This window comes from Pleurodeles waltl, chromosome 4_2 (genome assembly GCF_031143425.1).
Source record: "Pleurodeles waltl isolate 20211129_DDA chromosome 4_2, aPleWal1.hap1.20221129, whole genome shotgun sequence".
Classification (NCBI taxonomy): Eukaryota; Metazoa; Chordata; class Amphibia; order Caudata; family Salamandridae; genus Pleurodeles; species Pleurodeles waltl.
This window is the reverse complement of record NC_090443.1, coordinates 90,608,969-90,623,070: the sequence shown is the minus strand read 5'-3', so window position 1 is coordinate 90,623,070 and position 14,102 is coordinate 90,608,969. Positions and strand designations below refer to the sequence as shown.

General features: G+C 42.8%; 1 protein-coding gene across 4 annotated transcripts in view; it reads left to right on the top strand.

Annotated features, from left to right (window-relative positions):
- Positions 1-14,102, top strand: part of ARHGAP9 (Rho GTPase activating protein 9) — a 956,751-nt gene that overhangs the window by 226,288 nt on the left and 716,361 nt on the right. For 3 of the 4 annotated variants that reach the window (XM_069230799.1, XM_069230802.1, XM_069230801.1), the window contains one exon: positions 13,992-14,078. In XM_069230799.1, the coding sequence (XP_069086900.1) occupies positions 13,992-14,078 (87 nt within the window). The remainder of the gene's footprint in view (positions 1-13,991; positions 14,079-14,102) is intronic. The other variant, XM_069230800.1, reaches the window with a different exon arrangement.

The following is a 14,102-nucleotide window of genomic DNA, read 5'->3' as shown; positions in this document are numbered from 1 at the left end:
TTATTATTTCCCCAGGCACCACCTCCTCCCTGGGACTTCAATGAAATCTAATGCGGGTGGGCCATGCACCCCACCTTCAGCCCCGAGGACAGCCAGGTCACCGGGGCTCAAATTAAATGTACTGCAGGGGGCTGCCCCCTCCCCCCCCAGAGCCCTGGGGACCACCAACTCACCAGACCAAATCCAATATTCCACATATCCCCTCCCCAAAAAAAAAAATAATTAGGCCGAGCCTTGGGGATGGGGTCCCCAAGGCTGAGATCGGCCTGTGGAGGGGGGTGGGCACACAGCCTGCCTCCTCCCCCCACAAAAATTAATAATTAGGCTGATTCCCAGGGGATTGGTTCCCCCAAGGCTGAGATTGGGCTGGGGATGGGGGCTGCACAGCCTCCGTCCCTCCCAAACAAATTTTATATTTAGGCAGGGCCTGGGTGGATGATGTCCCCGGGCCTGGTGATGGGAGCAACGTGGTCCCCCTCCTGTCAAAAGAAATATTTAGGCCGTGCCCTGGAGGATGGGGTCCCCGGGTGGAGATCGGCCTGGGGAGGTCAGCATGTTTACCTGCGGCCAGCTACCGCTGTGCATGGTTGAAGGCTGTGTGCAGCACAGGGTTGGGTGGATATAGCAGTTGGCTGCAGGGCTTGGCCAAAGGCCAGTCACAGCAGCCAACCCCCACTACTGCGCACTGCAGAAGGCTGTGTGAGCTGCAAGTTTGGGTGGTTATGGGGGGTTGGCTTAACGTTAAAGAAACAAAACAAAGGTTACAGGGACGTTGAAGTTAGGAAATCAATTTTTTTTAAAACATAGAAATTCACTTTCCAAAACCAAAGGTTACAGCGAGGTTATCGTTAGGCTCACATTTTAAAAGTACAAAACCATAGAAATTCTCTGTTATAGTTAGAGTTATCTTAAGTAACTGTAACTCGTGCCCTAAGGTAACTATAACTTGCACCCTCGCCAATCAGTCAGTGATTTGTAAAGCTCTGCTTCTCACCCAGGAGGTCTCAAGGCTCTGTCGTAAGGGTGCTGATCAGTCGAAGAGCCAGATCTTGAGTTCCTTCTTGAACTGATTCAGCGAGGGGACCAGCCTGAGGTGCGTAGGTAGCGTGTTCCATGTCTGCGCTGCAAGGTAAGTGAAAATACCATGAAAAATATATATATATAAAATTCATCTTGGTGCACACTTTCCTCCCAAGTCCGAAATCTTGTTGGACTCTGTAGGCCAAAGGGAAGCAAAACTGCACGCTAAGGCAGATTTCTCCCATCTATATAATAAAGTGTCACTGCAGACAAAACAGTAACCCAGAACGACTTTACCAGTGAGTGCCCACTACTATTATTAGGCATACCTCAGGTCTATATCAACCGCTGCAGAGTCCCCTCTCCGCAGGGCTATCTGTGTGCAGTTCCTAGGCTGCACATGATGGATCATGGTAGTCTCACATGGGCAGAACTCACATGTGCACACATCTCTGCATATAACAAGCCAATTGCCCCCTACTGCATCACAGTGGCCTTATGTTAATAAAGCGGACATTGGCGGTAACCACATGCAGGATGCCACAATTCGGTCCTAAAATGTTGCATACCCCAACAACCCTCCGCCATAACACCAACAGTAGTGATTGCAGCCTAAGCACAAGAGAGGTGAATCATGTGCAGGGGCCATCTTGCTCCTCCCCACATTTCAAACCCTATGTAAAAAAGTCACCGAGTAGTTGTGACTTAAGTGAGTCTGAAAATTACTAAGTAGCAGGATTATCTGTGTGGCTTTCATCCAGACTGAAGTGATCAATTCAGTTAGGACATTGTCGGGTCCGAGCATCCAGGCCTCTGCTCCTTGTCAAGAACGGTTCCTACTGGGAGCTACATAGTAAGTATTTTTAGTTGGTGTGGTTTCAGAAATCACGGTTGATTTGTCACCTACAGACAACTGTTGATGCTGTCGGATGTCGTGTCCCTTTTTCACCATTCCGAGACAGTTTAGGAAGAACGTGCTGTACTGGAATGAAGCCTTTAATTGCGCCGGAAAGAAGAGCATATAGCCTATTTTAATGGCCCTGAATTTTCTTTTGGCCTGCTCGGAGGATCTCCTCTGCTTCTGAACTAATCATGGGAAATTTGGAAAAATCATAATTCGCTTTCAATCATAACCCAGGCTATCTTGTTCACAGATATAATGTAGGATTTCATCTCTGTCTTTATAATGCAAGCAGTGGGTGATTACAGTGTGGGGAAAGTGCCAGGCAGCAGCTTCGGTGAGAGCTTTCTGTGCGCACGCTCAATAACGTAGAACGGGGAACAATGTCCTGTAGGGTTCACAGTCTGCAACCACCCATCTAGGAATTTCACAGAAAGCGCACACTTGATGCTGTGAGGGAACCACACAAAGCAGAGTGCTCCTAGGAACACGCCCTTCAGCATCTCCATCCTTGCCTCATAACCCTTAGATTCCCCCAAGAGCTTGGAGGACGTGTGTACTGTGTATGGTACTCTGCATGCTGCTTTTCATGAGGTTCTGTGTCTTTTCAAGGTGAGTATGTGATGGTGGAGTTGGAATAGGGCCTTTCAGCTCTGATATTGAGAGCTCTATGATCTCCAGTTCAGAATCAGTTGTTCTGTAAAGAGGATTTTACTCCACGTGACCCTTTCCAGCACCCATCAATCTACGTGTGAGACAGAAAGACAAAGTGTATCCTTACAGGCCACCAGGCTGTAATTCAAGTATGGCTAAACAGTGGGTAACTGCACCCACAGCAGGGATTTGTGTACTTTATTGGTTACAGGCTCCAGTTGCTGTTATAGATAAGTAGGTTTATGCATCTACTCTAATGGTCTGTATGTCATTTGTATTTCGCAGGTACCAAATTCTAATGAAAAGGTCCCTTTAAGTAGTGCATCGGTAGGATTACCTCTATACCGCAGGGTCACTGGGTATATTAAGTAGAAACCAAAATATAAATACTTACTCCTAAAATGCACCAATGTTGCACACAGACCAACATTAGGCTCTCCCCACAAATGAAATATCTTTACAGTCAAAGGAATAGATTTACCTCAGCATAATTAGTGTGAAGTATTCATTTTGTTTTGCACTTTCAATGAAATACAATGAGCCAGCACCCTATATGTGCCAGGCCCTTTAACTGAATTAGGGAATAAATGGACAATTGGATTGCTTTACAGGACAAGTAGATTTGAGTTGCAGTTTGTCCTTAGACAAGTGGATTTGTAAAACATTTCACACACCTTTGATGGCCTGTAGGATGGTGATTGTTTCAGGGTTACTAGGTGCAATTGGATCAATCTGCGATGGCTCACTGCTGGCCACAGTCAATGAGGGTGGCTGGCCAGGGCTGCCTGACTGGGCATATTTATTTGTGGGGCCCTGTTTGGTCACTGAGAGATACTTGTCTTTAGCCTTGGAAGGCATTGGAAAGCTTTAACAAGAAGCATCTTTCAAGGGTCCAATAGTACATTCCCCAGCACTCCAGCATATCACAAAGTCATCAACCCAGCAGCTCTTTGAGCAGCCTGGTTCCAATGAGGCAGCACAAGCAGTTGGATAGTGTAGCAAACCAATATCCAGGGTCAATCGGACTGGTAAACCAGAGGAAGCCAGTGTGTCATGAGGCCTTCTTGGGCCCACTCTGGTTTTCCATCTTAGCTTAGTTTTAAATTTTACATTTTACACCTTTTAGGCTGACATTGTTTTCAGCAATTATATTTTACACACTTTATGCTTGCATGGTTTTATTCTGAGGAGACACTGAGTATGTTGCTTTTTTTTGGAAGGCCTCTCTCACTATGTAATCTGTACACTCTATTCAAGGCTAGGAAAACAGAACAAGATATTCTAGTGCCTCCGTAGCCCATTCAGAGACAGAGTCTAACTTCTAGACAAATCATTGCATCAGAACTGTGCCTCTAACACAGTGTTGTTTCGATTATATAAGACATGCCCTGCTCTACAGGTATCAGAGGAGCACGTCGGCCACTACTGTCTTGGAAGGAATCCTGTATTCAACATGCAGCTCTGCTGATGCTTATCTTGCCTCAGGTTTCCAGGTATGGCGGTCTCAGGCTATTCTCCTTGATCGGGCAGTGGCAGAGGAGTACACCTGCTATGCTCTTACTGTGTAGATAGTAATAGGTAGGAAGATATAGATCTAAGATTACCATAGTTGGACTATTTATTCTTTTCACCATGATAGTAATGCTAGTTACAATGCTTTGTTTCATCTGCCTAATAATCGCAGCTTATTCTCCGTGCAAGAATACAATTGTTTCTATAAATGTTTGAAAACCTTTATTCGTATCTTTCTTGTGTTTAACCTGGGCATACATGAGTAGAACAACAAAAGAGTAAGATCTGTTTCCACAACTTCCTAGGGAGTCAGTGTCATGTTCGAGTTTGCAAAAATCATCTATTACCCTGGGAAGGTTGGGGGTTCAGGTGAGACACTGTGCACTAGCTAGGAATTGTCTCACAAGTTCCTGATGGTGTAGATTGACTCAGTCCTCTCATCCTGAAGTTCTATCACCCTAATACGCAGTTCTACCTTTTTAGTGGGAACCATATAACATGGCGCCACCAATGTGTATGGGTCAGGTTCTACTTATTTAACAGGTCTCCTGAGTAGTGCTTGTGTGTGCCCAATGTCCCCTATTCACCGTAAAATGTAGACATCTGTGGTGCTGGGAATTAATCCTCCTTAGCATTATAGGAAGTACTTATATTTGTTTGTAGGTTGTTCAAACCTGAGCATTTAAAAGGATACCCCACTAGAGTATTTTCCCTCTCTAATTCCATTAATTAAAATGGCAAATGTTATTAATATTCCTGCTAATTGCAGACCTGCTGTTACAGCACACTTAACATTACATGGGCAACTAATGGGTCGTGGAGATGTATCATTTGTGGTTAAGGCTCACAAAGCTTATAAATCTTAAGTATTTTACTCATGGGTTACTTTTCCTGCAGTTGACGTTAACACACAAACATTTCTTACATGCACTGAAGCTGCCTCACCAAGCCAATACAGAGCTTATAATGATTTAGAAATAACCTTAAAATGTAGGGAATATCAAAATTGGTCCTAAGGCATCCTACCACATGTATCACAAAACATTACACTGCGTCCCCTCAGCAATGACGGGGCTACAAGGCCAGTCCTAGCCGGCCACACACCAACTAAATGCGAGCGATTTACACCAACTATATAACGGTCTAGTTAGACTGTTCAGGCATTTTACGCAGTTTGTTATGCGTACAATAACAACTGCCCCAGCGAGGGATGTTCATGGTGTACAGCCACAGCTGTGCCTGGGATTAGTCCTGTAACTATCAATGCTATTATAGGTCAAATACCCACCAGATGAGAGGAAATTCTGTTCTGGATTGCACAAAAAAACAAATCAGCTTGAAGTGATGTTTCCCCATTAGGCACCCAGGATAAACATAGAAGTCTCACTATCTGCTTCCCACTTAGTATGGTTCCCCCCATAGACCACTATGCAACTTGGAGCACAGTCTTCCCTGCAATCTATACCATAACACATTGTACACCAGTGTTAGAAATTAGGTCTCTAATTGGTAGGGGTATACACCCTGGCCAAATAGGGACTGCAATCCTGGTCAGGGTAAGTCAAATAAACAACTTAAATTAACCTGTGCCCACCCTCTGGTAGCTTGACGCAGAGCAGGCAGGCTTAACTTAGAAGGCAATGTGTAAGGTATTTGTGCAACACACCTATAGCAATCACAATGAGAACACAACAAAAACGACTCCACACAGTGTTAGGAAAATAGAAAAACTTTCCCTATTAAAAATAAGACCCAAGCGACAAAAAGCCAATTAAGATATTTCACTTTTCAAAGTTATGAAAACAGTGCTTGTAACAAGTTAAGTGGTTTAAGATGACGAGGGGAATTCTGCAATGTGTAGGGCCCTTCGTTTGAGTAAATTACTGTAATACTCCAGTCCTGCTCTTTCCAAGGAAACGGACGGGTGTTGTGTCCTTGATTAAGTCTCTCCCTAGCACATAAAACTATCCAACCTGCGGGGCAGGTGTCAGTAGACCAGCAGCACCAGATAGCAGTAAAAGCAGGTAGCAAGCTGCAGGGAAGCCGCTTTGCGATCCTTGGGAAAAGTGGGCAGCCGGCTGCAAGGAAGCTGCTCTGAACTTCTTGGCAAAAGTGGGCGGCAAGCCCACAAGTATAGCTGTCACCTAGCCCAGGCCAGACATGTGTTGGAGACATGCTATTGGCACACAGGACATTGAGGACAGAGAAATGTCCATTTTCTAAATGTGGCATTTCTAATGTAATAATAATAAATCTGGCTTTACTAGTAAAGAGGATTTATTATTACCATTCCAATGATACCAAACATGATGCAGATACTCCTCTCAGATCAGGAATTACAGCTTTAAAGTATTTTATGGAATTCCCAATGCTGGCCTATGAGAGGAGCAGGCCTCACAGTGATGAAAAATGACTTTGGGAGTTTTCATTACCAGGACATAAAAAACTAAAAAGTACACGTCCTGCCTTTTACTTGCATGTTACCTTGCCCTATGGCCAATTCTGTCACCTTAGGGGTGACTTATATGCAAGAAAAGGGGAGTTCAAGGCTTGGCAAGAGGTTTTGAATGCCAAGTCGAGGTGGCAGTGAAATTGCACACACAGGCTCTGCAGTGGCAGGCCTGAGACATGTTTAAGGGGCTACTTAAGTGGGTGGCACAATCCGTGCTTCAGGCCCACTAGTAGCATTTATTTTACAGGGCCTAAGTATGGTATACCACTTTACAAGGGACTTACATATAAATTAAATAAATATGCCAGTTGTGGATACACCAATGTTACCATATTTAGGGGAGAAGCACATGCACTTTAGCACTGGTTAGAAGTGGTAAAGTGCTCAGAGTCCTAAGGCCAACAAAAGGTTACAGCAACAAAACAGGCGGTAAAGGTAAAACATCTGGGGTAAGACCACCCTAAGGATGCCAGGTCTAAAAACCATCACTTGCTGTTTTGCATGATGTGCTAAAACTGATTCAAAATGAATTTGGGGCTGTCCCTGCCCTGGATTTGGAGATTGAACTAATTGACAAGTTTGCCAAAGTATCCTCAATTATATTAAACAATATTAAAAGGGAAGCAGCAGTGCTGGCAATCTGCCAACACCTTGCGCATGCCGCAGTTGCAAACCAGGAGTGCAAATTACCAGAAATTATTGGTGACCCTATACGTCCATAGGTTGAGATAATTTGGGAGCCAGGCCAAATATACCACAGATTAAAAGTAGTTCTGAAAAGGACATTACCAAACAATCACCAGAGATTCTAAAAAACACTAGGATAAGCAGAAAAATACAGAATAATTAAAATCACGGGGTGAATCTCTGCAACCGCAGACCTCTGATAAACATCATAATTTATGTAGCCGTGATACATTAAAATAGCCTGGTAGGTATTAGTATACTGATACACGTTATTCTTGAACCTTTCAGGACTCATCAGGCAAACAATCAGAGAGAGAGAGGAGATATTCAGAACGTAGACAAGAAGAGAATGTGAAATTAAAAAATATGTGAAATTGAAAAACGTCTCACAGTGCCCGTCTGACATCATCATAAAAAAGCAAGAGAAACTTCAACAACAAAAACCCCAATTAAAAAAGAAGTTTTCTGGTATTTTGGCTAAATATGCCACACATATTGTGAACGCTCCTTTAGAACAGAGGTGGACAGTGACTCTGCTTGACAGCATGGCAGAGGTCACAATAGTTCGGAAGAGTCTTCAAGAGTTTCTGGATGCAAAAGCAACTAATGACTTAATTGAAGTAGATACCCCAGATAAGCAGCTCTTACCTCCAGACAGTTTATAAACTAAATATTCAAATAGAGGGTGAAATAATGCATACTATTAAAGTAATATTCTGGGAAAATTCAACACTTAGCAATGACATTCTCTTAGCGGATGTTGATTGGCCCCCAGAGTTTGTTAGAACAGTCCCACAGGGGGAAAATGTAATACTACCGTCTTTCTCCATTCTTGTTCCTGAAGAGGTTAAACAAGCATATGCTGAAGAATGGTCTCTTACAAAAGCCCCATCATTGTACTGCAAAAATGCAGGCTGGGGTAAGGATTCGCCTTGCCACATTACACCCATAAGGTCCGGCCTGCCTGTAAACGCAACCACAGAATAACCCTTAATTCCTGGTAGCTAAACCAGATCATTCCTATAGCATAGACTTAGATTATAGACATTTAAACAGGCACACACACACACACATTTGAAATTAATAATTTCAGTACGGATTTAATGAACAATATTCTCTGTAAAAAGAATACCATACAACCCTGGATATTTTCAATGGGTTTTTCTGCCAAAACAGCTTGAACGCGGAGATTTAACTGCCTTCTCCTTCCTAGGCTCAGACCACTGTTTTTTGTCGGCTCCTTCAGGGTTATAAGAACAGTCCTGGACTGTTTGCTGACCAAGTAACATCAATTCGACATGATACTGATCCAGAAGCATTGTCCTGTGTTGATGATATATATCTCACAGGTGCTGACTTAAACACACATCTAGCCAGAGTAGATTGCATTGTTTTGGGATTTGCTTAACATGGCTACAAATGTAATTAAAAAATGAAAACTGCCTTTTTATGTGTCCTATTTTTAGGCTAGCAATTTATCAAATGAGGGAAAGAGACTAGCACCACATTTCCTACAGAATTGTGATCTTCTACATCCCCCAAACACCATTAAAAAATTACAATCCTTGTTAGGATACTTCAGTTTTGGCATGCCAGATTATGCACAACACATAAAACCATTATATGATTTAGATTGCCCAGACTTTTCCATTACATATCGGACATCAGTACATACACAGATTCTCAGATCACTACAAAATGGCATGATAGCATCTAAACACCTACACATGTGTAAACAAAACAAATTTGGTAATCCATATAATTGTGGGTTCAACCAGTTACACGTGTCAAATTTAATGAGGGCGACACAGTGCTCCCTGCATATAAATCACATTTACATTCTAATTCTGAAATGTGTTTTGCATCCACCAAAAAAACACTGAAGCAGCCACATCTGCAGCCTAGATTGCAACTGTTGCTGTGATTCTCCTTCTCATATGGGGGTGGATGAAGATATCCTGGCTACTGTTAATGGTCCAAGCAACTGCACCCCATTACCGAAAGCATAGCCTGCAAAATATTTCTACCACTTCAGTGCCCAAAATATTCCTTTTGCTACCACCCCTGGGGTGGGTGATCGTGTGACACCCAACGGGGACCACAGGCTAGAACAAATATTAGCTGGCCATGAGAATGTAGCATGTCTCCATGCTGGTGCTGGGGCCTTAGTTTCCCTACTACAGAAGCGCTATTGGTGGCAGGGCCTGTACAAACAGACAAAACAATATATCCTTAGTTGTGACATTTGCAAACAAATTCACAGTTCCACCATTACACGCCCACCCCAGACATCCCTCTTAGTTTCAAACAAACCACTTCAATGGTTGTACCTAGATCATTGCGGTCCCTTAAATTCAGATGGTGCATTTAAATTTATTCTACTTGCTGTAGATTTTTTTTTTTTATAAATTCTTTCTATTAAAACCAAGCTCGAGGTATCATGCATATAATTTACAATTACAGGTCCGCGTAGTTCAGCGGTGGTGATTGTATCAATTTTAATTTGCCACATTGATCTAAGCTTTACATCATTTGGCACTTTTACGGCCCAAGCACTTTTACTTCAATACATATCTTACATTCTCTAACTTTCCTCCCTCCTCCCGCAGTGGGTGCGGATGTTACAATTCATGACTCATGTTCCCCCTGGCCCTACTCCACATGATTTCTTCTGTCTGTGAGGGCATCCCTGGGTCTGATACACCACTTTATCAGTTCGCTGGCACCTGTCAAGGTCTGACTCCCATTGTGCCACAGTTGGTGTGCAGGGTGGCCATTGCTGTAGATTCTTGCTCCACATTTCTAGAGGTGTGGCCACAGTGATCAGCTGATGCTTGCAGTTTTATTAAAGATTTGCAAGTCTTTCTTGGGACATATGCAGTAGCTGCATTCCACAGGGCCCAGGGGCCTGTTTTTGCCTGTAAGGCTTATAGGGATACTATGGGAACACTGGGAATAGCTGTCCATTATTCCTCTCCACATCACCCTGAGGGAAATTTGATTGTGGTGAAGGAGAACCATGACTTAAAGCAACCTTTAACAGCTAGATTATTAGGTTCCGGTCATAGTTGGTTTCATTTGTATGGAGTCCGGAGAGCATTAAATAACCTCTGCCTAGACGATCTTTGGGTGGCCAAACCCCCTACAGCAGAGGTCTCCAAACTTTTTAATGCCGCGCCCCCCCCAGTTGAAAAATAAAAATCACTGGGCCCCCCTTCAGAATGTTTCACAAATAATTTATAAAGATGGCAATGTTTAAATATGTCTAGATATATTTAAACATTGCAGATAAGAACTATTGCCATTTTAAAAATGCAATAACATATTTCTGCTTAAAACAAAACACTGTTATCTGTGAAATGCTTCTTTTGGCCAGAGCCTGGCGCCCCCCCTGGGATCACTTGAGGCCCCCCTAGGGGGGCTCGGCCCCCAGTTTGAAGACCCCTGCCCTACAGGGTCCTCTTTGGTATCAAGATGTAAATTCCAGATCTTGACAGTCCTGGCGCAGAGGCAGCAGATATGCCTTACACACCTATTGACATAAATGAATGTTTCACTGTCTTAAAGGAACTACAAGACTTCTGGGATGAGCATTCTACAGAACAATTTAAACGTTTGCCCACTGAAGGAGTGAAGGAGCAATAAGCACCTTCCCGCTAGGTTCCAAAAACTGGCGATCCAGATTGAGAGAAGATTGCAGTAAAGAAGGAGTTTGGCCCATCATACCGTGCACCAGTGCCAGTCCTCAGCATTCAAGGTACCAGAACTGTGATTTTGCTACCACTCGGTGGTTGTGAAGACAAAATATTTGTTTCAATTGGTCAAGTAAAATTCCATCATATGGCCCATTGTACACAGTAGGCCACGAGGACTCCTGAGTAGTTCCCTAACTCTTCTCACTGCACTACAGGAGAGACCTCTATAAGTATTGAGTAATACCAATATATTCCAAACCCCCCCACCAGCTGGAGAGGGCTGATAATGAACTTTTGTTGATTCCTATTAACACTGCAAATGCAGGAACTACATCAGATGTAAGTGTACAGTTTTCTACTGAAACTCAAAGCAAGAGAGTTGTTTATGAAGCACCTTAGGCGGTGTCTGCCAGTTCTTTTTCACCAGTTGAGGCTCCTGTTTTCACACAAACTGCTTCTGGTTATTTTGTCGGCATTGTTGACTTCTCTGCGGATTCTTCCCACATTTCACTACACTGCGTATGAGATTTTCTTCACTCACTGAAACACACTTATCTCATTCCTCCATGGTCTTACATGTGGATTACCATTTTGTTGCTTTTCCTGTTTTTGTGGATTGGATTTGTGGCAGTTTTCTTCTAGCATATGAATGGACATTATCTTCCAGAATGCTCTGCTGTAGAACAGGTAGCAGAGGTGTTGAAATCTCTTTCGTCTTCACACAAAGTGCGAAGAGACCTGTTTTTTGCGAACATTTCTGCTTTTCCAGTCCCTGATGGAACTGTTTGGGATAAAGTCCTGTAAGATATTTTGGTCCTACAAAAAACTCTGCAGATTCCTTATGCTTTTAAAGCCTTTATGGATTACATCATCACCCAAAGTCTTATTGCTGACGAATGGGGGGTAAAAACAGTGACTTCAATGTTATCTGAGCTTGACTGCTGTATTTGAACGTGAGGAAATATACATGAATTCTGCTATTTATGGTGATAATGTTTTATTACCATCACTATACCCACCACTATTTACATAGAGCTGGTATTGTGCATACAGTTTTTATTTACACACAATGGGAACATTGCCCAACTCCACCAATGGGTAGCCCCAAAACATATTTGCACGAATGTGCATAGTTGTGTGGGCATGATACCTCAGATCTTGTGTGTTATTCTTATAAAATTTTACCCCTACAAAAGTGAGGAAAAACATGCTGACCCAGACAAAATTAATTTAATCAAATGAATTTGTTTCCCACCTAGCAATTAAAGGCTATGAATATTTGAAAGAAACAACTGATTTAAAATCAGTTTCGGGTACAAAACATTGACAAGTGCAGGGCATAGATGTCTTATTTAAAATCATTTTTGATTCCAATACAGATGATTTTTCTGAACAACACAGTGCAGCAAACTACTTGCTTGGGGCTAGCAAAAATTAAAGAGATGAATGTGCCCAGTATTCCATCTATTGCACATTTCCAGACTTGGCAACACATTGTCAATTACACTGAAGAACAACTAAGTGGCATGGTACAGGATGGTACTTTTAATTCAACACTTTCACGTCCAAATCAGGTTATTATGGCCAGTGGACAGAAATGGTTGTCATGCACTTTTTTTAAACTCCTCATCGGGCTTTATAGCAAGCAGATCGGACTCTTGTTAGTCCAGTCCCAACATTCAGGAGCTGTCACTACTCATAACATGGGGAAGTTTTGTCAACAATGGTTACAATATTTCACTTTGTCTGCAATAAAAGAACACTTCTCTGTCCTCTTCTGGTGGAGGTAATCAAGCTGCCCACTTTACCAGTTCAGTTCTTGCCTACCTAACTGCCGAAAGGACACCTAAATGGCAGGTGTTCCTGGTTTCTGGAGTATAGCACAATCTGCAGCATGATGCCTACCTAAAACTACTATTAACTTGAAGAATTAGTCAGACCTGTAACCCATGAAAGAGCATGGTGGACACTAGTATGTTCCTAAAATCTTCTTAGTAGAATTGTTCATCATTAATATCACGGGCTGAGTGTGCCCTCCTTGGGTATGATACCTCCTCTGTAACCCATCCGTTTACATGTTGACTATAATACACTTTATAGTTAACCTCTAATCACAGTGTCCAATTGGCCGGTTAGTACATTTGATCCCAGTCGAAATATTATACTTTATTTTGTAAGGTAATACACTTGTCTTATGATTAGAATATTCATAGACTGTATTCTTATATCTTTTTGACTGTCTTGACGTATGTTGTCTTGTATACCTGATAGCCTCTTGCTCTCTAAAGCCTTGAGATTTGCCTAGCTTCCAAACTGCAAGTAAGGGCCATTGTGGGGAGACATGGTTCATCACAGTATAAAAACTGTGCCATGCGATCTCTGTGAAAATAAGCTAACACATTACCAAGAAACCCATCACTTTGACCATATTACCAAGAAACAATTACCACATATTAATTGGTTTTCACCATCTTTTAATGCGAGTGGAAAAATCCACTCAAACCGCTCCTATACACCACCCAACATACCTGTGTAGTTGACATCTGGTACATGCGCCATAAACATATTATGGATAGTGTATTTTGGGGGGTCCTTGGAAGATTACGAGCAGTTAATTACAGGGTAGAGTTGTTCTCAGCCAGGTAGAGGTGCCAATGTGCAATTACAATTCCTGCACACAGCATTAAGGCTTGTTCTCACCCCATTACCAGATCATGCAGTCCCTTATCTATCGCATTCTTGCCTCCCTAATCCTGTTTTAAAATGTGATGGCAAGAGGTACCGAGGTACTACCCTTGGTATTCCCGAGGGCGGGATCACTGCATAGAATTCCAGGCATGCATCCACTGGTGGAATACACGCCCAGAAGGTGTCAGTATTGAGAGCCAAAGGCAATGTGGTCGGGAAGAATGTACTCATTTGTGACGTCTACAATGTCTGGCGAGATTTACAGGTAAAGAACTGACAATCCGCTTCGTTCAGTCGCCAATGTCGTGCCTGACAAAGATAATCTGTTTGCTCTTTAACGACCAAGTGATGAAATGTAAACTTGATCTGTCTTTTGTGTCAGCAGGCTGCCGTGACAACGGGTACACCAGAGGCGGAAGAACTCCTCAAAGAATGCCCAAAGGCTTCCGAGAACGGGGAACCAGAACAGGTAGGGACAAGGATGTGTTTGAAA